We start from the raw sequence: 22,047 nt of genomic DNA on the forward strand, positions 1-22,047 counted from the left end.
AAGAAGTGAGTATGATTATTATTTCAACAAACACCTTACTCTTAGATTTTTTTTTAAAGTTTTTAAGTTGAATATGATTTTTGTTTTTGGAAAAATTGGAGGGGTCATTGTTATGTAATACCAGATACAAAATGCTTTTCTTGAACACAATTTATTTACGTGGGCAAAGGAACATAGGACCGAGCTGACATCTAATCCTAAATGTGACACCTATCCTGTAATATACTTTATTCATTGAGCATGTAAGTTGGCTCAGTTAGCTTGTACCAAGAAAGTCATAAAATGCTGCCAGGGCTTATTTATTTTCTTATTTTTCTTTTGAGGTTGGGTCTCATTACATATTCCTGATGGCCTGAAACTCACTATATAGACCATAATGGCTTTGAGATCCCCTTGCCTCTGCCTCCTAAGTGCTGGGATTGAAGGTGTGCACTACCATGTTAGGCCTGTTTTTATTTTTGGAAGAAGGTTGCAGAAATAAAAGACTTCAAACATGTACTATATGCAGTTTTCTTAATGTTCTAGCAAAAATTAAGTTAGGATCATTTGGGTTTGGTATCATCTTATATTTTATGGATACATGATATTTGGAAAATGTATTTAGAACAGATAGAGTAGATAATGTCATGTAGGTAATAGTCATGTTGCTTCATGATATTCTTGAAGTAATTTTTCTTGTGTTAAACATTGTACAGTGAACATGCTTACACAGACTATATGTTATGGCCTGGGGTTTTGTGGTAGGTGTATATGTGTACATATATTTATAGCCTATGAGTCCACTGGAATGTTAATGGCAGAATCCTATTAGCCTGTTGCTCTAAAAGGCATGTTGAACAAAACAGTACAAAATAAAAATAGTGCAAGAGGAAATGATACATGAGGAGCATTGCCGTGAGATTATGGTAGGGTGCTTGCCTGGCATGCACCAGACAAAGATTCCGAGGTGGGGATCCAAAATTGAGTGGGGAAAGGAAGAAAGGAGAGAGAGAAAGGAAGCTGCTTCCTGGCCTAATGGGGCATGGTTGGTTTATTTGGTGGTTTCCATGGTGTTAGGGATGGAACCCAGGGCCTCGGGCATTTTAGTCAAATGCATTTTGATTTGTTTGTGCTACATGGTCTTACTCTATAATTGGGTTACCCTGGAACTCACTATGTAGCTTAGGCTAGCCACAAACTCAGGGCAGTTCTGCCTCACTCAGTTCTGCCTCACTCAGTCTCCTAAGTGCTATGTTGTAGGAGGCATAAGTCACCATACCTGAATAATATTGTTACATAGTAAACTGTTTTGACAGTGTCTTGCTATGTAGCTGAAGCTGCCCAGAAGCTTGTCTCAGCTTCCTGAGTAACACAGGGTTTAACTCTGTAGCCCCAAGAGTCTTGGAACTCATAAAGATTCACCTGTCTCCGCCTCTCTAGTGTTGGTGTTAAAGGTATGCAACATACCTTACTATTTTATTTGTTTGAGGCAGGGTCTGACTTTGTAGGTCTGGCTGGCCTGGACTCACCACATAGACCTCCTGCTTCTGCCTCCTGAGCATGTACACCATTCCTGGCTACACCTTACTTTTGGGGGAGAGTTTTTTTTTTCTTTTTCTTTTTTCTTTTTTTTTGTTTTGTTTTTTTTTGAGACAGGGTTTCTCTGTGCTTTACGCCTTTCCTGGATCTCGCTCTGTAGACCAGGCTGGCCTCAAACTCACAGAGATCCACCTGCCTCTGCCTCCCGAGTGCTGGGATTAAAGGCGTGTGTCACCACCACCCACCTACACTTTACTTTTTAAGTTGTCTGTCCATCCTTCTCCCCCTTCCCTCTCCCAACCAGGCTCGCCTCTAGAACTTAGAGACGCACTGCCACTGCCCAGTGCATTTTAAGTTTTTTATCTCTGAAAAATAATGAGGGTGTTATGTATTCTATGCTATATATTTTGATTAAAAATATATATTATAAGGGGGGCTGGAGACCACTTCTCTTCTAGAGGACCCAGATTCAATTCCCAGCAGCCACATGGCAGCTCATAACTGCCTGTTTCAGGTGATCCTACACCGTCCCACAGACATACATGCAGACAAGCATGAATGCACATGAAATAAAATAAGTACATTTTAAAAATACTGTAAGTATTTATGGCAGCAACCCAGTTATTATTATAAAGTATTATGTACTATGTAATTATATGTGCTAGACCTTTGTTTAGAATACATCGTTTCCAACACCAGTAATGCATTGAAATTGTGATGGTCAAGATGTCACTAAACAGCCCTGGTAGTGGTGGCACACGCCTTTAATCACAGTACTTGGGAGGCAGAGGCAGGAGGATCTCTTGAGTTCCAGGATAGCCTGGTCTACAGTGAGTTTCAAGAGGCTACACAGAGAAACCCTGTCTCCCAAATGGTGGTGGAATTTTTCAACACCATTAGAAGTCCTGGTTGGGGGTTGGGGATTTAGCTCAGTGGTTCCATCCTCAGCTCCAAAAATAATAATAATAATAATAATAATAATAATAATAATAATAAGTCCTATTTGGTGTGTGGCATTGACTAAAATATTGGACCATTTACTGTTTCTCATAGTGGAGTTCAGGACCCATTTTTGTCACAATTATTTAGGTTCTTTATGAAAATACCGGTGAAATCTGTGATTTCAGATTGCTGTTTCTAATCCTGTGAGTAAACTGAGAATCTTTGTTTAAAACACGTAGTAAAAAAGAAAATAACATGTACTTGAGGTGATTTTAAGAAAATGAAAGGTTGCAAACCTCAGAATTCTGGAAGAGGATAAATGTCCTTATATTGTATTGTATTGTATTATATTATATTATAAATGTCCTTAGCTCAAGCTTTCCTTGATAGTCTCATAGTACAGAACCTGCTGGCCTTGAATTCAGTCTTTCAGCTTCAATTTCCCAAGTGCTGAGGTTGTAAGCACGAACCATTAAGCCCAGCTGTAAGTTGCTTTTTTTTTTTTTTTGCATATTTTGTAAGTTGCTTTTAAATATATACTTGATAAAAGTAAATAGTAAAACTGCAGACTATATGAGAATAATGTATTACTGATTTTTGTCCTTAACACTCCCTAACTATAGTTAGTACATTAAATAATGGGAAATACTTCAAAATGGGAATTGAGGCTCATCTTTGCTTGTTCAGTTGGTCTAGGCAAGAAGAGCTTATTATCCAAGCATAGAGCTTATTATCCAAGCATAGATTTAATTCCTTCTAACTTTCCATCTTTTTTTTAAAATGATATCCTTTTCCCCTTAATTCATATGTATATTTGTTTGTTTATTTTGAGACGGTCTCTATGTAGCCCTGTCTATCCTATCCTGGAACTCTGCTATGTAGACCAGGCTGGCCTAAAACTAGGAGATCTACCTGCCTCAGCTTCAAGTGCTGGGATTAAAGGCATGTGCCACCATGCCTGGTTCGTTCACATTAAAGCTTTGTTTTAAAATTATTTTTAATTACGTATATGTGCATTGTGCTTGTGCATATGAATGCAAGTGCCCTCAGAGGTCAGAGGATCAGATCCCTCTAGAACTGGAGTTAAAGGTGGTTGGTTGCAAGCTGCCTGATGTGGGTTCTGGGAATTGAACCTACTGACCAATCTGTACAGCTCCTTCCCCTCCCCCATATTTTTGTTTTGTTTCACATAGATGAAGCCTTTATTTGTATTTATGTATTATCTTTAATTGTATGTATGTGTATAGACCAGGTGTCCTAGAACTCATTATGTAACCTGGGCTGGTCTTTGAATTTGTTACAATCTTCCTGTCTAAGCTGATTTGTTTTTCAGTTTTACTTTGAATCCCCTATATAACACTACTCCGGTTTACCTTGAATAGTTATTTGGAGAAGGCTCTATCCTCCAGTCTCTTTTACCTTCCTAGTAGGAACAGAAAGAATTGCATATTTTCCTTGTGTTTTTATTTTTGTTTTTATGGTGCTGAAATTAAATTCAGGGCCTTATTCATGGCTAGGCAAATACTTTAGCATTGAGCTATACACCCATCCTTCATTATTCTTTTATTATTTTTTATTTATTTATTTATTTATTTATTTTTGGTTTTTCGAGACAGGGTTTCTCTGTGTAGCTTTGCGCCTTTCCTGGAACTCACTCTGTAGTCCAGGTTGGCCTCGAACTCATAGAGATCCACCTGCCTCTGCCTCCCGAGTGCTGGGATTAAAGGCATGCGCCACCACTGCCCGGCTCATTATTCTTTTAAAAATAGTATTTACAGGGTTGGGGGTTTAGCTCAGTGGTCGAGTGCTTGCTAGGCCATGTCCTCAGCTCTGAAAAAAAAAAAATAAAAATAGTATTTATTGGGGTTGGCGAGACAGCTCAGCAGTTAAGAACATTTCCTGGTTTTACAGAGGACCTGCAAAAAGGTTCAGTTTGCTTAGACCCACGTGGCAATTAACAGATACATATAACTTCAGTTCTAGAGGATCCATTGCCCTCATCTTGCCTTTCTTGGCACTTCATGCATACAGTACCCAGACATAGATGCAGGGAAAATATCTATATATACACACAAAACAAATCTAAGACATGTTGTTGTTTTTTTAATTACTTATATTTTACTTGAGATCTGAGGCTCAAGCATGAGGCTTAAGCTTGCTAGACAAATGTTCTATTTACTGCTGAGCCATAATACCCATGTCTCTTCTTTCAAAAGAAATTTTTATTCTGTTTTATGTATGTACATGTTTTGTCTATGTGTAGATTGGTGCCATGTCTGTGCCTGTTACCCATGGAGGCCTGAAGAGGGCATAGGATCCCCTGGAACTGGAGTTAGAGATGGTTGGGAACCACCATGTGAGTTCTGGGAACTGAACCCAGGTCTTCTGGAAGAGCAGCCAGGGCTCTTAACTGAGCCATCTCTCCAGCCCTGCGCTAGATACTTAAAAGATCACCCAAATGTACAACCATTGGTTAGGGAATAGCTCTGTAATAGAGTTTTTGCCCATCATGTACAATACCTAAGTTTGATTACCCTGTGCACAAAACAACCACAGCCATCTTTTTCTTTGTTTTATAAAGTACATTATATATATATATAATATATATACACATACATATGCATATATATATATATACATATATGTTTAAGGTGTTTTCTTTGTACTGGATTTGAACAGGGAAACTTACAAGTAGTAGCAAGTGCTCTGCTACTTAACAATGTGTTCTCTCAAAATACCTATTTTTTTTTTTTTTTGGTTTTTCGAGACAGGGTTTCTCTGTGTAGCTTTGCGCCTTTCCTGGAACTCACTTGGTAGCCCAGGCTGGCCTCGAACTCACAGAGATCCGCCTGCCTCTGCCTCCCGAGTGCTGGGATTAAAGGTATGCGCCACCACCGCCCGGCTAAAATACCTATTTTTAAATGAGTTCGGTACTTCTAATTTTTTTAATTCATTAATTTCTAATATAAGCATTGATAAAGCCTACATCTTTTAGTGTGTGTGGGGGAGTCCAGACAGGGTTTCTCTGTATAGCACAGAACTCACTCAATAGACCAGGCTGGCCTCCAGTTTAGAGATGTCTGCCTCTGCAGTGCTGGAATTAAAAGCTACCTGTCCTTTTGCTGAGCTGTGCAGTTGCAGCTTTCATCTCTCTTGCAGATGGACACTAGAAACTTGCCCCTAGTTTTCCTTCTGTGTCCTCTTTCTTTGCTTTAGCAGCACTTCCAGGAAATAATAACACAATTCCTTATGGAGACTCAGTCTGTCTTTTAAAATGTTTTTATTAGCATATATTATGCATTTTCATATGTGTATATAATGTATTTTGATCATATTTGCCCCCTTTATCCTCTTATGTCCCCCTCTTCCCTCTGATCCTCTTCTGGAACATGTAATCCCCCTTCTATACTTTTTATCTTCCCCTTTCCCCTTGTAGGGGGCCCAGTGAGTTTCATTAGGGTTGCTTTCAGGAGCATGGGTGTCTTACCAGTGGTCATACCACTGAAGAAAATGTCTCCTTCTGACCCAGCAACTATTAACTGCCTGTAGATGCCCAGAAGGGGCCTAAGTGAGCCCATGTTTATGGGCCCAGTCATTTACAAGTCTTAATACAGGTAATCACAGCTGCTGTATGTTCAAGGGTGCAGTGGCCATGTCCTACCAGGAAAGCAGCTTTCTGCACCATACCCTTTTCCTCTGCTCTTTTAATCCTTTCCATTCCCTTTCCTGAGGTGTTCTGTGAGCCTTGGGGGGAAGGTGATGTAGATGTCCCAATTTAAAACTGAGCATTCAATAGTCACTTACTCTCCTCACTTTGACCAGTCTTGAGTCTGCGATAATTAGCTGCTACGTACTGCAAACAGAAGCTTTTCTGACCAAACCTGGCAGCAGCACTAATTTATGGGCATAAACATAGTTATATAGAAGGCAGTTTGACAGGTACATCATAGCCATTTAACAGAATAATTGTAGCTTCCTCACTGAGGCCCGTGACCTTTGTCACAGTCTTTTAAACCAGATTTACACTACCATGTTGTTTTTTTTTCTCATATCCTAGGAAACTTGAGCTTTTCTTTCTTCTGTAGTGTGACAGAAGAATGCTCTTAGCTGGATGGTGCAAAACAAGAAAAACAATCCACAATTTTTTCTTGCTGTATTTTGCTGATTGCACTTTAGCATGTTTCTCTGTTCTAGAGTGGGGTGTAATTTCTGGAAACTACTAATTGGATTTGAGGCTTGGCCAGATTCACCTCAGGTGTTTTTGTTTTCTTTCAAGTTTGTTTCATGGATGATATTGTAAATCTCATATGGAATTAAGCTATGAGGCACACACTGTCTGGTTGTCTTTTTCTGATTTTAAGATTAGTTGGTGTTGGGTGGTGGTTGCACATACCTTTAATCCCAGCAGTTGGGAGGCAGAGGCAGGTGGATCTTTGAGTTCAAGGCCAGCCTGGTCTATAGATCAAGTTTCAGGACAACCAGGGCTACACAGCGAAACCCTGTCTCAAAAAAAAAAAAAAGGTAGCTTTTAATATTGACTACCCACTGGTTCTTAACTGATGATTAAAGGATTTTTGTTGTGGAATTTGAATGTGGCCATAGCTAGTAAGCAAGGGCATGTGTTGTAATCATTTCGGATAGCTTCCATTGTAGTTGGTTTTGGAGGTTTGTTTGTTTGACTGCCCTAAATTGTTTATTGGGTATGAATTTCACAAGAGTCACTGTTACTGTTATGCTGGAGCTGGAGAGTACTGTCCCTCCTTCCAGCTGCAGTGTGAGAACAACCAATAGGGTGGTGGAACTTGGCCACAGCTCTTGCTTCTGCAGATTGTCAGCCCACAGATCTCCCTGTGCTGGTTTGGTGATTACTGTCAGGGTTTCTACTAATAGCTTTATGGATGGGACCAATGAAGATAACCTCAAAGAATTTACATGTGGAATCTTCACCAACCTAGTAAGAATTCAGGACACTCAAGGCCTGGCAGTGGCATCAAGCTCTCCCCTCAGCAACAGACTGAAGTCTTTTACCTTCCATTGTTAATACAGTTGGGAATTACCTGTGTGGACTACTTTACAAACATTTTACTTCATCATTGGACAGAGGAAAGTAGAATTAGAACAGTTGATCTTGTTCCTATAATTGTTTATGTATAGAATTTTCAAGCTTTAATGAAATTATGTTTTTCTTTCTTTTTTTAACTAATCTCAGCATTTCTTTTAACATTTTGTTTATGGCTCCCCCCTCACCCACTCCACCCATGTGTGTGTGTGTGTGTGTGTGTGTGTGTGTGTGTGTGTGTGTGTGTGTGTGTTGCTAGGATTAAGCTTGGTTGGAAAAATTGATTTTGAAACAGTCTTACCCTGGAACTCAGACTAATCCCAAAGTCCATGGCAATCCTCTTACCTTAGTCTTCTTAGTGTTTACATTGTATATATGTAGACCAAATATTAGTGTTTTTAGTTTCTTATTTTATATATTTTATAGTATATAATTATTTAATTTGAGGGGTTAATTTTCTGTCAAGAAGATCTTGAGTTCTTGCTGAGTTCTCATAAACTGTTAGGCACTTTAAATAATTCTCACAGTACAAAATTAAACATCCTTACACTTTTGTATTACTGTGCCAAAACACCGTGAACAAGGTAATTTGAAAAAGAAAGTTTAAGCCAGGAGGTGGTGCGGCCTTTAATCCCAACACTCCGTGAGGCACAGGCAAGAGGATCTCTATGAGTTCCAGGACAGCCAGGTCTACACAGAGAAACCTTGTCTTGAAAAACCAAAAAAGAAAAAAAGTTTAATGGGCTTATTTATATAAGTTCAGGGAGTTAGAGTCCAAAGCAGATGCATGGTGGCAGGAACAATTGAGAAGTCACTTCCCGATCCACACTGGGAGTTTTTTGGAATCTCAAAGCTAACCCCAGTGACACACCTGCAGCAGGGCCGCACTTCCTAATTCTTACCACACAGTTTAACCAACTGGGGATCAAGTCTTCCAACATACACATACCTCTGGGGTCATTCTCATTCAAACCACCACACAAGAGTTTAAAACAAAACAAAAAACAAAAAACGCAGCAGTAAACCTTGGCAGTGTTTTTTTGGTTTTGCTTGCTTTTTTTTGTTTGTTTGTTTATTTATTATTTTTTTTTTTTATCAACAGTCATTTTTCCCTTGAGAGGGCACAGATCTTAGTACCAGGGGGAAAATGATTATCCTAATTTTTAGTAACAAATTTAGTATATTATTGGGTTTATTGTGTATACATGAGCTATGCTACTAGAAGGTTAAAAGAAATCTATACCTGTATCTGTTTAAGTGTAATTTCTAAAGTTTATTACAATTGAATTTTTTATTGTGGATGTGGGTCAGTGGGTGCTTTATGGAGGTAGGACAACTTGGAACAGTCACTTCTTCCACTACAAGGGTCCTGATGATCTAACTCCTGTAATCAGGTTGGCATACATGCGTGCGTGCGTGCGTGCGTGCGTGCGTGCCTGTGTTGTGGTAGAGTAGTCTCCTAATTCTCTGCCTATTCCGTTGAGGTGAATGCAGGTATCTGAACTCCAGTTCAAACCCTCCTCCTTTTAATCATTCTTTTATTATTTTTATTGTGTGTGTTTGTGCTGCTCATGCATGATGTATCTGTGAGTGCATGGAGGTCAGAGGACAACTTTTCTAGGTTCCAGGTATCAAACATAGGTTATCAAGCTTGCATGAGAAGTGCCTTTGCTCGCTGGGTGATCTTGCCAGCCTCTTTAATAACTATTATTTAATTTTAAGGTTTTTGTTTTGTTTCATTTCATTTTGTTTTTTAATTGTGTATGGGTGATTTGCCTGTGTGTGTGTGTCTCTGTGTACCATGGACATAACCTCGTGCTTGAAGAGACCAGAAGGCATTGGATCTCCTGAAACTAGACTTAGAGGTGGTTGTGATGCTCAATATATGTGCTGGGCGTTGAACCCCTGTAAGAGTTGCAAGTCCTCCTGACCACTGAACCACCTCTTAAGCAGTTTTTCACCCATGAGTTGAGGTCATTTTAGGAGCTCTAATTTTTTCCCAGACTTCTTTGTTTTTGCTCCCTGTTCACCCCCACGCCCCAGATAGGGTCTTCTGGATGCCTGGAGCTCAGAGATCTGCTTCCCAAGTGTTGGGGATTAGAGGTGTGTCCTACTATACCAGGCTGTAATTACTGTTTTATATGTACCTCCAGACAAAACTTAACTGGTTATTTCAAATTTTATTAATTTATTTTATGTTGGGGAGGGGGTGATTCCAGGGAGATCAGAACAGACTATCAGATCCCCAGGCATTTGGGAGCCATGTGGTCTAGGTACTAGGACTGAAACTTGGATCCTCTGAAAGAACAGCTGTTGCTGGAGATCGTCTCTCCAGGTTCCACCAAACCCTGCAGTTCCACAATCCACGTATAAAATAATCACTCAGACGCTTATAATACTTATAAACTGTATGGCCGTGGCAGGCTTCTTGCTAACTGTTCTTATATCTTAAATTAACCCATTTTTATAAATCTATACCTTGCCACATGACTGGTGGCTTACCGGCGTCTTTTTACATGCTGCTTGTCCTGGCGGTGGCTGCAGTGTCTCTCTCCTTCCTGTTTCCCCAATTCTCCTCTCTCTTTGTCCCGCCTATACTTCCTGCCTGGTCACTGGCCATCAGTGTTTTATTTATATAGAACAATATCCACAGCAAACAGCAGTTGCTCTTAGCTGCTGAGCCATCTCTCCAACCTCCTTGGGGGTTTTGCTTGCTTGCTTGTTTGTTTGCTTGCTTGTTTATTTTTGAGACAAGTTTTTCTTTAGCACAGGCTATCCTTGAACTCATTGTCATCTTTGTGCCTCCTAGATACTGACATTTGCAGGTATGAGTCATTATGCCCCTCCAAAAGTTTGTTTGGTTTATATGTGCTAGTCTTCAGTCTTATTTTAGTCATTGTTAGTGAAATTGTAATACCTTAACTGTTTTCAATGACTCCAGATTTCATAATTTAACTGGTTCTTTCCAACATGGCTATTTAAATTCTTACCAGTCTTACACAGCAGGCCAGTAGCTGTTTTCTTGTATAGTAGAATAAGTTGCTAGAAATGATATTCAGTGTCAGATATTCATATTAAATTTTGGTCAGTGTTTTCTACCTGCTTCCCCTCACCTCAACGCTGAGAATATCAGTATTAGTTATAGAATATTTCATTTCTATCCCATGGGATACTTTCATTTCTTTTGAGTGTCTAAAAAATTGTTTGACCTTTTTTATTTACTGGACTTTATGCTAGTAAGCTTAGTGGCTACTACTGGCCTTTCATCTGTTTTACACACACATTTTGGAGATAGGACCCAACTATATATCCTTGGCTGGTTTGGAATTCACTCTGTGGACCAGGCTGGCCTCAAAAGCCTACAAAGATCCTCCTGCCTTTTCCTCCCGAGTACTTGGATTAAAAGGCATGTGTCCCATGCCCGCCTGTTACTTTTAAATATGTTAATTGAAAATTTTAAATTGTAGTTAACTTTATTTAAAAGCTTGTTAAAAACTTAAGATACATCTCAGAATATTGTCTAGTTCTTATCTTTATTTTGGTAAATGAAAAATAATGAGAATTTGGCTTTACCTTGATAAAATTGATTTCAATTATTTATATTTGCTGAAAATTCACCATTCTGATATAAAATGCTACTTTTATTATTTAATATTTTTCCATGCATTGCTGTATTGATCTTTTACATTACCAAGTTTTAGATGTTTTAGTATGTGAGTGGGGCTGGTAGTCATTTTTTGTGAACTTTTCTTTCTTATTTCCCCTATACTAGTCATAAAGCTCTTGTATATGTTAGTAAGGGATAATTTTAATTTAAATTGCAGCAGTCTTAGAATGTGTTTGAGCAAGTGTGGTGGCTCATACCTGTAATCCTAGTGCTTTGGATTCTGAGACAGGAGGTTCACTAGCATTCAAGGTCAGCCTGACTACATAATGAAACCCTGATTCAAAAAAACAAAGAAAAAAATTTTTTAAATAAATTCCTATCTTTCAGTGGTTAATGCTGATTTATTTACTCTTTTGGTTTTTCCAAGACAGGGTTTCTCTCTGTAGCTTTGGAGCCTTTCCGGGAACTCACTCGGAGATCTGCCTGCCTCTGCCTCCTGGGTGTTGGGATTAAAAGCATGCCACCGGGCAAAGCTAATTTATTTTTAAGAAAAAAATTTACTTCTCCCAGGCAATTTTATTCTAAAGAGATGACTTTCAGAACTTTCCTAGATTGGTGCTTGACTGAACTGTTTCTTAATAATTCATTTATAAAATGGGGGTGATGTCAGGTGTGGTGGCACATGCTTTTACAACCGGGACTTGGCCGGGCGGTGGTGGTGCACGCCTTTAATCCCAGCACTCGGGAGGCAGAGCCAGGCGGATCTCTGCGAGTTCCAGGCCAGCCTGGGCTACCAAGTGAGTCCCAGGAAAGGTGCAAAGCTACACAGAGAAACCTTGTCTCGAAAAACCAAAAAAACAAAACAAAAAAAAACAAAAAAAAACGGGACTTTAATTCTGACAGAGACAGGTGGATCTCTGAGATCAAGGCCAGACTGGTCTATATAATGAGTTTCACTACATCCAGAGCTACATACTGAGATCCTTTCTGAAAAAGGGGGGTGGTGATAAGTGGGGTCTGATGGCACATGCCTATGATCTCAGCTGTTAGGTTGAGACAGGAAGTCCAGAGGTGTTGGGGAGGGGGATAAAACTTACTTAGTATGTCAGTATTTGTAGATTTTTTTTGAGTATCACTTTTCCCCCCTTTTTTTGGCGGGGGGCAGGGTTCAAGACAGGGTTTCTCTGTGTAGCCTTGGCTGTCTTAGAGCTCACTTTGTAGACCAGTCGTGGCCTCAAACTCACAGAGATCTGCTTGCCTCTGCCTCCCGAGTGCTGGGATTAAAAAAGGCGTGCGCTGCCAATGCCCTGCTGTGTATCACTTTTCGTTCTGATAAGCAGTAATATTCTAAACATCTTTTAGTTAGCTGGGTGGTGGTGGCACACGCCTTTAATCCTAGCACTCAGGAGGCAGAGCCAGGCAGAACGAGTTCCAGGACAGGCACCAAAACAACACGGAGAAACCCTGTCTTGAAAAAAATCCTTAGTTGGTTTTTTGTTGTTGTTGTTGTTGTTGTTTTTTAATGTGTATGTCTGTTTTGCCTGCATATATGTACTTGTGCCCATAGACAACAGAGCATAGGAACTAGAGTTATAGACCGTGGTGAGCTGTCATTTTTTTGCCAACAACTGAACTCAGGTCCTCTAGAAGAACAGCAAGTGCTCTTAACTGCTAAGGGATCACTCTAGCACCGTTCTTTTCTTTTAAGAAGTGTGTGTGTGTGTGGTGTGTGTGTGTGTGTGTGTTATCTGAGACTTCACGCATGCTAGGCAGACACTAACAATAGAGTTATATCTTACTTTTTTCATGTAGTTTTCATTATGTTGTGTATAAACTACAAATTGTGTCTTTGAAGTATCTTACATACAAATAAAGTCCATTTTTATTGAAGAAAAGTAATCACTCACTTTTTGTGCAGTCGTGGCTGTTCTTGAACTTGCTATGTAGACCAGCCTGGTCCCTCAGAAATCCTCCCACATCTGCCTCTTCAGAGCTGGAATTAAAGACGTGTACCACCATGCCCAGCTATAACTTGTGATAAAGTATGCACTTCCCATAGTCTAGATAATGCTTTCCTCTTAAAATGATGTTCTAATACTTTGTGTTTGACATTGGATCTAGACATAGAATGTTGTTCTTGACTTAATTGGGCATGAGATTTTTAAAATAATAACTTCAGTTTGTTATTTTTTTCCCCCTTCAGGCAGCTGAGTATGTACCAGAGAAGGTGAAGAAAGCGGAAAAGAAATTAGAAGAAAATCCATATGACCTTGATGCTTGGAGCATTCTCATTCGAGAGGCACAGGTTTAGTGATATAGGATTACATTTCCTTCTCTATGGGTCCAATCACACTACTTGATTCTGCAGTAATATTTTTATAGTCCTAACATTGTAAATGCTGTTTATTGGTTTTCAATTTTAGAATCAACCTATAGACAAAGCACGGAAGACTTACGAGCGCCTTGTTGCCCAGTTCCCCAGTTCTGGCAGATTCTGGAAACTGTACATTGAAGCAGAGGTTAATATTTTACTTATTTTTTCTTATATAGCATCTGGTGGGACTTACAACTTACACTATAGTTTTAGAAAAGAAAAGAAGTTAGGAGTGTAGTATAATCAGGACAAGGAGGATTTAAATGTCTCTGCCTTTATTTTGTAAAATAGGTATGAAGGAGTAATTAAAATGACTTTGAAATTTGGGTCGTTCACAAGCTGATGATTGTTGCATTTTGGAGTTGCAACAACATTAAAACAGTTTCAATGGTGTTGGAGTGCTTTAGCCTTTTATTTACTTGTCATGTGTCAATTTATTGCCTCCTGTGTCATTTATTTAGAACTCAATTTTCTTTTATTCCTATAACAAACTAATCCGAAAATACAGAAATGTTGGCTTAGTTTAATAGAATATTTTAAATGGTGAAATGAAACATTTTGGGGAATAATTATTTCACATTAATTTGATGAAAAATGCATGGTTTGTCAGTTTAAGCACTTCAATGATTTAAAGTTATCTTGCCATATGATAAAGATTACATTATATAGGAATAAGCTAATATGACTCAAACTTTTTAATCATATTTTACCCCAATGATATTTTGATTTTCTTTTTCCTTTTTGTTTGTCTTAACTTGAAGTCAGGCATGTTTACTTTAAGATTAAAAAAAAAAAATAACCTTAAACTGGAGTTAACAGTCAAATCTACAATAAAATGTTAATGTGCCAATTGGCACTAAGTAATCAGAGAATATAAATTAAATGGGATGGAAGGGAGAGATGGAAATAGCTGGGATATCCACATTAAGCTGAAAATGATAACCATTTCTTTCTACTTATGCAGTACTTTAAATATTTTATAATATAAATTCTCAACATAAGTACTCTGTGGCTTCAACTGTTGCTGAAATTTGGTGATCTGTGGGTCTCTTTTGGACCTCTGAAAGGGCTTTAATTAACCATCAGTGGTACTGAATAGACTTTGTAGCACAGTATCACCTGTGATGCATCCTCAGAACAGTCCCAACCAGCAACATATTTAAACAGAGGCTACAGTGTGCTCAATTGAATCTGTGCTATAGTTTAGATTGTATTATTTTGGAGGGAAGGAAAATTACTGGACAATAACAGGAACATTGTGTGTTTGTGAGGGTGTGTGTGTGTGTGGTTTGCATGTTTGTGTTTGTATGTGTGAATGAGATTGTAACTTATGTGGAGTCTGATAATTTGACCCATAACCTTATCTTTAAAGTTTCATCACCTCTCCTCTGGAATCATTCTGTTCCTCTGTATATTTAAGTCATCAAGGTAGATGGGCTTGAAACTCAAACAGACCTTTCTCGTATATGCTGAAGACAAATATGCTTCCTATAACTTGATAAAACAAAGAACCAGGATCACCTACACCCCTTTTACTTTCTAGTCTGACTTTACAAACACATTAGTTTATATGTAAACTCACCAGAAACAAACATGATTGAAAGATAATTATTTTTGGAAAACAAAGTAGTGCCTTCTGAGTTCTGAAAATCTTTCTCCAAAATTCAGATACTGACTTTTAAGTTCAGCTGAAATTGGCAATGAGGTTCTAATTCTGTAATTATAAACACACGAAAAGGGTTTTCTTGCTTTTTTTTCTCCCCGTTTCCTGAGTATAAGATACAAACTGTATTCTAAAAAAGAATTGTACAAAAGAATAGGTGTTATTCCATAGGGCTGAAAGTTGTTTAAATAACAGATTTGTTTCATATAACAGTTCAGAGCTGCTAGGAGTTGCCTGGTTTGTTTAGTGGTAATGTTTGCAACTACATTACACTCATACACACACAAATATGTATATATGTATGTATAAAACACAAACATAGAAATATGTATATGTATATAACTATTGAGAAAAAAATGATACCAAATATGTGTGTTTAATTTTTTTATATTTCTGGTTTAGGAATTACAATGTTAAATTAAATGCTGGTTTCAGAAATGCACACCTAAGCTGTCTTTCTGTTTTCTGGTTTACTCTGAATTTTTATTTTCACATTTATCTTTTGACCCACAAGAAGCTAAAATTTTCTTTGATCATGTCACTCGATGTGACCTTTATTTTTTTTATGAAGACATATAACCTATTTACAGTACTTATAATACTATACTAACTGTTTTATAACATCCTGTGTGCACACTGAAGAAAATAAAGCTTTGTTAATACATTGTTGTAACTCAGTATTTCATGGTGGGGCATTTATGATATTACATTTGTTTAATTCAGCTAAACTATTGTGTAGCTAAATATATTATGTTTTTTTTTTCTACTAGAAGAAACATCTTAAGTAAGGGGGAAAAATGCTTCCCTGAGGAAATTTCTTGTAAATTCTGCCTAGTCTGCTTCAATATAGAAGGAGCAAAAGAAAATAGTTTTTAAAATTATTTTCTAATTGGAAATATGAATTAAAAATGAGCCGGGCGGTGGTGGCACACGCCTTTAATCCTAGCACTCGGGGGAGGCAGAGGCAGGAGGATCTCTGAGTTCGAGGCCACCCTGGACTACAGAGTGAGTTCCAGGAAGGGCACAAAGCTACACAGAGAAACCCTGTCTTGAAACCCCCCCCCCCAAAAAAAAAAAAGTATAACAGTTATTTAGAAAAAAGTTAGCTTTTCTCCTATCAGTGACAGCATTACGTAAATTTACCTGTGTGAAATACATGCTTTAAAATGGGACCTTTAATTTGTTACTTAGATGTTTGTTTTCCTGTTTTGTTTTTCTTTTTTGCTACAGTTTAAAAATATTGGAGGTAATATTCTCCTAGTGGATGGACATTGAGAATCAAATTGTGTATTTTTATAAAATTTGAAAATTAGATCAACATACTTAGCATTATATATAATATTTAAGATCATTTTTTTGTCCCAAGACCTTGAAATGTATTGCTTTTCTTGAATTCCATAACTTCTGCCCCAGAAGATTTAATAAGAAAAGCAAACAATAACATAAGCGTGTTATCAGGAACAGTATCTAAATCTGACTGCCTAGTTTTTATGTAAAAAAAAATTTTAGTGTATCTACAGCCTTATTGAATTTATATAATGTCTTAAGTTAATTCTAGGAGGTTTTTTTTAGCTTAACAAATACAACTTTTAATTGTTTAATATTTTAGGGGATTCTAGCCATTATCAACCTCAGCTCTCTCTACAGAGCTATTTTTCCCAGGGATTTAATGGGTCACTAAGTTACCACGGAATTGAGGAACATTACACAACTTTGCTATATTTCCCTATATTTCTCTCTCTCTTTGTGGTTTCTGTAGCTTTTCACATAATTAGGTGAACACTGACAACATGTAAGGTACAATATTTTATTGTTCCAAGTAATTTGTCTTGAATTGATCCACATTCATGAGACTTTGCGAACGGAAGGATGTTCTCATGGGTAGCTGAAGGAGGAAGAAGTTACGCTGCTGCGAACAGCAGTGATGCACCTTGCTGTTTGTGAAAGCTGCGACTTAATAAAGCATGTAGAGAGTTGATGGCTTTTCATTTAAAAATTTGAACATGAATTCTTTGCTCTATACTTGTTTTTTCTTTCCTTATAAATAGTAGGTTGTAAATTACAATTTTTACTTTCCTCAAAATAACCTTACTTGGAAAACTGAAGTGAACTCAAGATGGAACATGAGTGACTTAAATTGAAATAAACTTCTCCATTCTTGATTCTGTTTTAATGCCTTCACATAGCAGTTTAAATTACTGTATTACAATGTTTTGTACATATTGAGCAATGTAATTTTAACATACAGATAAAATTATGTAGACTATGGAAATTTCTATATTTCAGCTTTATAGCCCTTTATTGAAAAATCTGTACTCTTCTTAGATCTACTTTTCCTGTTTGTAATAAATGTTGGTCTATGTCTGTGTGATTATTCAGATTTTACTCTAAAACTCTTCTTCTTGATCTGATGTTTCTTAAATGCATAAATATAGAGAAAATAATAGGAACTACTTGCAACCACAGCCACAGCTGCTATGGATAATTATAGTACCGTTCTATAAATGAAAAGTATTTTTGTACTTTTTATATTTTCATACTATTACAAATATTAAATTATTTTAAAGTTTTATTGAAGTATCTTTCTCCTCCCCATATGTGTAGCACTGATACTTAAGTATTGTTGCTATTAGTAGTGTATAGGTTTTTTTTCCTCTTGTGATCCAAGGCATTTCATACTATTTGCAAAAGACAGCTGTTTCTAAAGTTTCTTTAAGTAAATTTTACTATAGTTTATATCTTCTAGGAAATTTATTCTTTTCTTCTGACATTTGGTCAGTCTTTTTTGGTTTTGTTTTGAGGTAAAGTACTCTAAAGTTTTTTTAATTTCTCAACTTTAATTTCATATTCATTTACTTGTGTGTGTGCATGCTCACACTTGTGCCGTCTCTTGCCTGTGGAGGTCATTGGACAGTTGCTCTCTTTGTACCATGTAGGGACCAGGAATCAGGCTTAGATTGTCAAACTTGGTGGCAAGGCAAGCAAGTTTACCCCCTGAGCCATCTCATCAGTCCTGGATTTCTCAACTGTAAAGCAAAATTATAGTGCTGGGTGGTGCCTCCTAACTGTAATCACAGTTGAGAGGCTGAAGAAGATTTGTTCTCACATACTCCCGGCCAGCCTGTGCTACTTAGTAGTGATTTCCACCTCACTTTGGGCTACAGTGAGAGAGACATGCCAAAAACTCAAAAGGAATCTGAAAATGTAGGAAAGTGCTAAATAGATTTATGATGTTTGTACATTGTAAAATCAGTTGGGAGAATTTGATCATGCAGTTTGAAGTTTTACCGAAGGTAGTGTTTTAGCCTGAATTTCCACCTTTGTGGAATAACAGTACTTATTTTTTTTTTTAGCTTGTTAGAACTATAGACATTAAGGTCGTAGAGGATAGGGCTTTGAGATGGCTCAGTAGTTAATACCAAATACTGCTCTAATAGAGGAGTTTGGTTTTCCGAACATCAAGAGGCTCACAAATGCCTGTAACGCCAGTCCCAGAGGATCAGAAGATCTCTTTTGGACTATAGCAGCAACTGCACTTATGTGCACATATCCCCAAACAGACACATACATACAATTAAAAATAAAATTAACCTTTAATATTTTTAAAAATACTTAGATGTATGTGTTATGAATGTTTTGCCTGGTGTCCACAGGGGTCAGAGGAAATCATCATACTCCCTGGAGATGGAGCTAGAGGTGTTTGTGAGCTGCCCTGTGGATCCTGGGAACCAAAGTGTGTGGCTTGCTTTATTTATTTATTTACTTACTTACTTACTTATTTACCTTGAGAGGGTAATTTTGGCATATGAGTTTCTCCCATCCCAAGAGGTGAAAATATACCCCAATATGGTATCCATGAGTAAACAAAAATGTTCAAATGCTTTACAATACTGTACTCAAATTCCATAGTTGGAAATAGAAATAATTTCAGCACAGAAAAGACTTCAGGGTCCTTGACTCTGAACACTTTGGCAGTTGACTTTATTTTTTAGAAAAAGGCCCATGGAATTCCCCCCCTCTTCCCTTTTTTTCCCCCTTGAAGACTCTTGCATGCTGGTTTACAGGCATGTGCCACCATGTTTTGAATGTATCTTTTTAAAAGCTAAACTTTGGGCTAGTAGGATACAGGCACTCACACACAAGCTTGACAACTTGAGTTCAATCCCAGGTCCTTACGTGGAGAAAAGAAGAAAACCAACTCCAAGCTGCGCAATGACTTCCACACTCAGGAAAGTAAATGTTAATTTTTTTAATTCTACTTTGTGGGTTTTTTTTTTGGTGGGTAGGTTTTGTTTTGTTGCTTATTTTGGTTTTTTTTACATTTTTTTTGGAGACAGGATGTGATTTAATTCAGGCTGGCTTCATGTTTAGCTTTGTAGCAAAGAATGACCTTAAATTCTTCTTCATTCATTTCCCTAGTTCTACTCCCATCAACTGGGATTACAGGAATACTCTACCACACTGAGGTGGATTAGTTTGTTTTTTAATTATTGTGTGAATGCCACAGCAGCAGAGGTCAAAAACTTGAGAGTTGATTCTCTTCCTCCACTGTGCGTTTCAGGGATTGAACTCAGGTTGCCATGTTTGTGTGTCAAGCAATTTTACACCCTTGTCTCACTGGCCCTGGTCTATTTAGACAGTATCACTCTGCCACCCCAGCTGGTCTTAAACTCAGAGCAGCCCTGCTTCAGCTTCCCAAGTGCTGGCATAGTTCCCTCTACCCAGATAAGCTACATTCTTAGTGAATGTGGGCAACAATGCATTAGCTTATTACTGAACTCTTGTTCTCTTAGCAAATTCCTAGCAGGAAAGAAGTAGTTGGTTAATATAATAGATTGAAGTCTATGCATGCTCCCCCATCTGAACAACGATAGTGAATATTTGCGTTGATTACACCTTGTTTAAAAAAAAAAAAAAAAAAAGCCCACCTGCTTTTCTTAGGCCCAGGGAAGCTTAATGGGGGTAGGTTTCCATTTCGTATGCCTGTGACTTCCAAAGGAAATTTTCCTGTTTGGAGGTGTTAATAAGTTTTTAAAACATCCATGTCAAACACAAAAGTTGAAATGTGTTTTTGAAATAATGTGTTATGGGGGTTGGGGATTTAGCTCAGTGGTAGAGCACTTGCCTAGCAAGCGCAAGGCCTGGGTTCGGTCCTCAGCTGGGGGTTGGGGGTGGGGTGGGGTGGGGGATGTGTTATCATACTGAAAGTCAACAAAGTCCCAAAGTTGTATTTTCTTTTTTAAATCTTCAATCTAAATATTACTCCCTAAACATGTTTGGTGGTAGACATTGTAGAAAATTTCACCTTTTGCATATAATATATGACATTGTTTTTCTTTATCTTAAAATCCACTCATGGGAGATGACCCTTTTTTTATGATGTATTTTCTGCCTTATAATGGATTTGAAGAAACAAACAGTGCTGACCGTTCAATGATAATGGTTTTCAATTTTTTTTTTCCACTCGACACCTTAAATGCTGGACCATTGGCATATTTAAAGCAAAGGATATTGTTTTAACTGTGAACTATAGAGAAGATAAATTAGGTTTCTTACACATGAGTACATCAAATTGTTACCCTTTGGAACACATGAGTCTGAGTTGTGTACCCCAGTATTGTGATTTGATATTCTAACAATGAATACATGGTAAAGTATTTCTACCTGCCACTTTGGGAAGTTGAGGCCTTAGAGGGCAGTCAGTTTTTATTTTTGTCTGGCTGAACGTTCCCTTACCTTGTGAAAAGGTAATTTTGTTCTTTCCTACATAGTAAAGAGGTGCTCTGAGGTGTCTTATTAGGTGTTTGGTAACATTTGTAGCTGTTGATCCAATGTACAGTCAGGGATAGGAATATGTGACTTTGTTCACCATCACCACCCTCTTTTGAGACAGGGCCTTACTGTATAGTCTAGGTAAGCCTTAAACTCTTATCTACTTATCTCCAGTTAGGAGCTGTTGTACTTTTTTTTTTTTTCTTTTGTTTTTTTGAGATAGGGTTTCTCTGTGTAACCCTGGCTGTCCAGTAACTTGCTCTGTAGAGCACACTGGCCTTGAACTCACTGAGATTCGCCAGCCTCTGCCTTCTGAGTGCTGGGATTAAAGGCGTGCACCACCACCACCTGGGTCCTGTGGCAATTTTTTACTTAGTAAATTTATTGTTGGTTTTTAAAAATTGAAAAAAAAAATTGTGTCTATATTTTTGTATGTGGTTTTGTACTTATGAGTGCAGTGACTGACCGAAGCCAGAAAGATAATATTACATCCCCTAGAACTGGAGTTACAAGCAGTTATGGGGCAGAGAAAGGAACTCGGCAACAAAGCACTAAGTGTTCTTAACCACTGAGCCCTTGTTCCATAACCTTTTAAAAATCTTGGCCAGGAGTGGTGCTTTCTACCAGAGTCCCAGCACTTAGGGTGAAGAAAACAGGAAAACAAGTTGAAGGCCAAACACTGCCCTGCATTATATGGGACCTTTCTACCCCTATTAACCAAGGAGATGGCTCAGCCACCTGAAGATCTGAGGTCAGTATTCAGGATCCATGTGGTGGAATAAGAAAACAGATGCCCCAAGTTGTCCTCTGACTTGGCACGTGCGTGCTTACCCTCCCCAATAAATTAAAACCCATCAATTTCAAAAGGCCAGCTTAATGTCAGTGTCAAATTCTTAAGAATCTGACAAGCTTTAAGGACATGTCATGTTTTATCAAGAGAATCCATTAAACTAGAGAAAATTAGTGGCAGCATTTTCCAGTAGCCAAGCTACGTCATACCAAATCTTAATGTTTTAAGTTTCTTATATAACATTCCTTCAACTCCTTTGTCAGCCAGTATCATTGGTTATCCGTTTTGGTTTTGCTTGCAGTTAAGAAAATTTGGGGGGACT

General features: G+C 37.9%; 1 protein-coding gene across 1 annotated transcript in view; it reads left to right on the forward strand.

The window, feature by feature from the left end:
- The window catches only part of Cstf3 (cleavage stimulation factor subunit 3), an 86,024-nt gene that overhangs the window by 6,484 nt on the left and 57,493 nt on the right, over positions 1-22,047 (forward strand). The window contains 2 exon segments of the mRNA XM_028877894.2: positions 13,330-13,431; positions 13,550-13,645. Of these exon segments, the coding sequence (XP_028733727.1) occupies positions 13,330-13,431; positions 13,550-13,645 (198 nt within the window).

The sequence above is a fragment of the Peromyscus leucopus genome, chromosome 4, assembly GCF_004664715.2.
Source record: "Peromyscus leucopus breed LL Stock chromosome 4, UCI_PerLeu_2.1, whole genome shotgun sequence".
NCBI lineage: Eukaryota > Metazoa > Chordata > Mammalia > Rodentia > Cricetidae > Peromyscus > Peromyscus leucopus.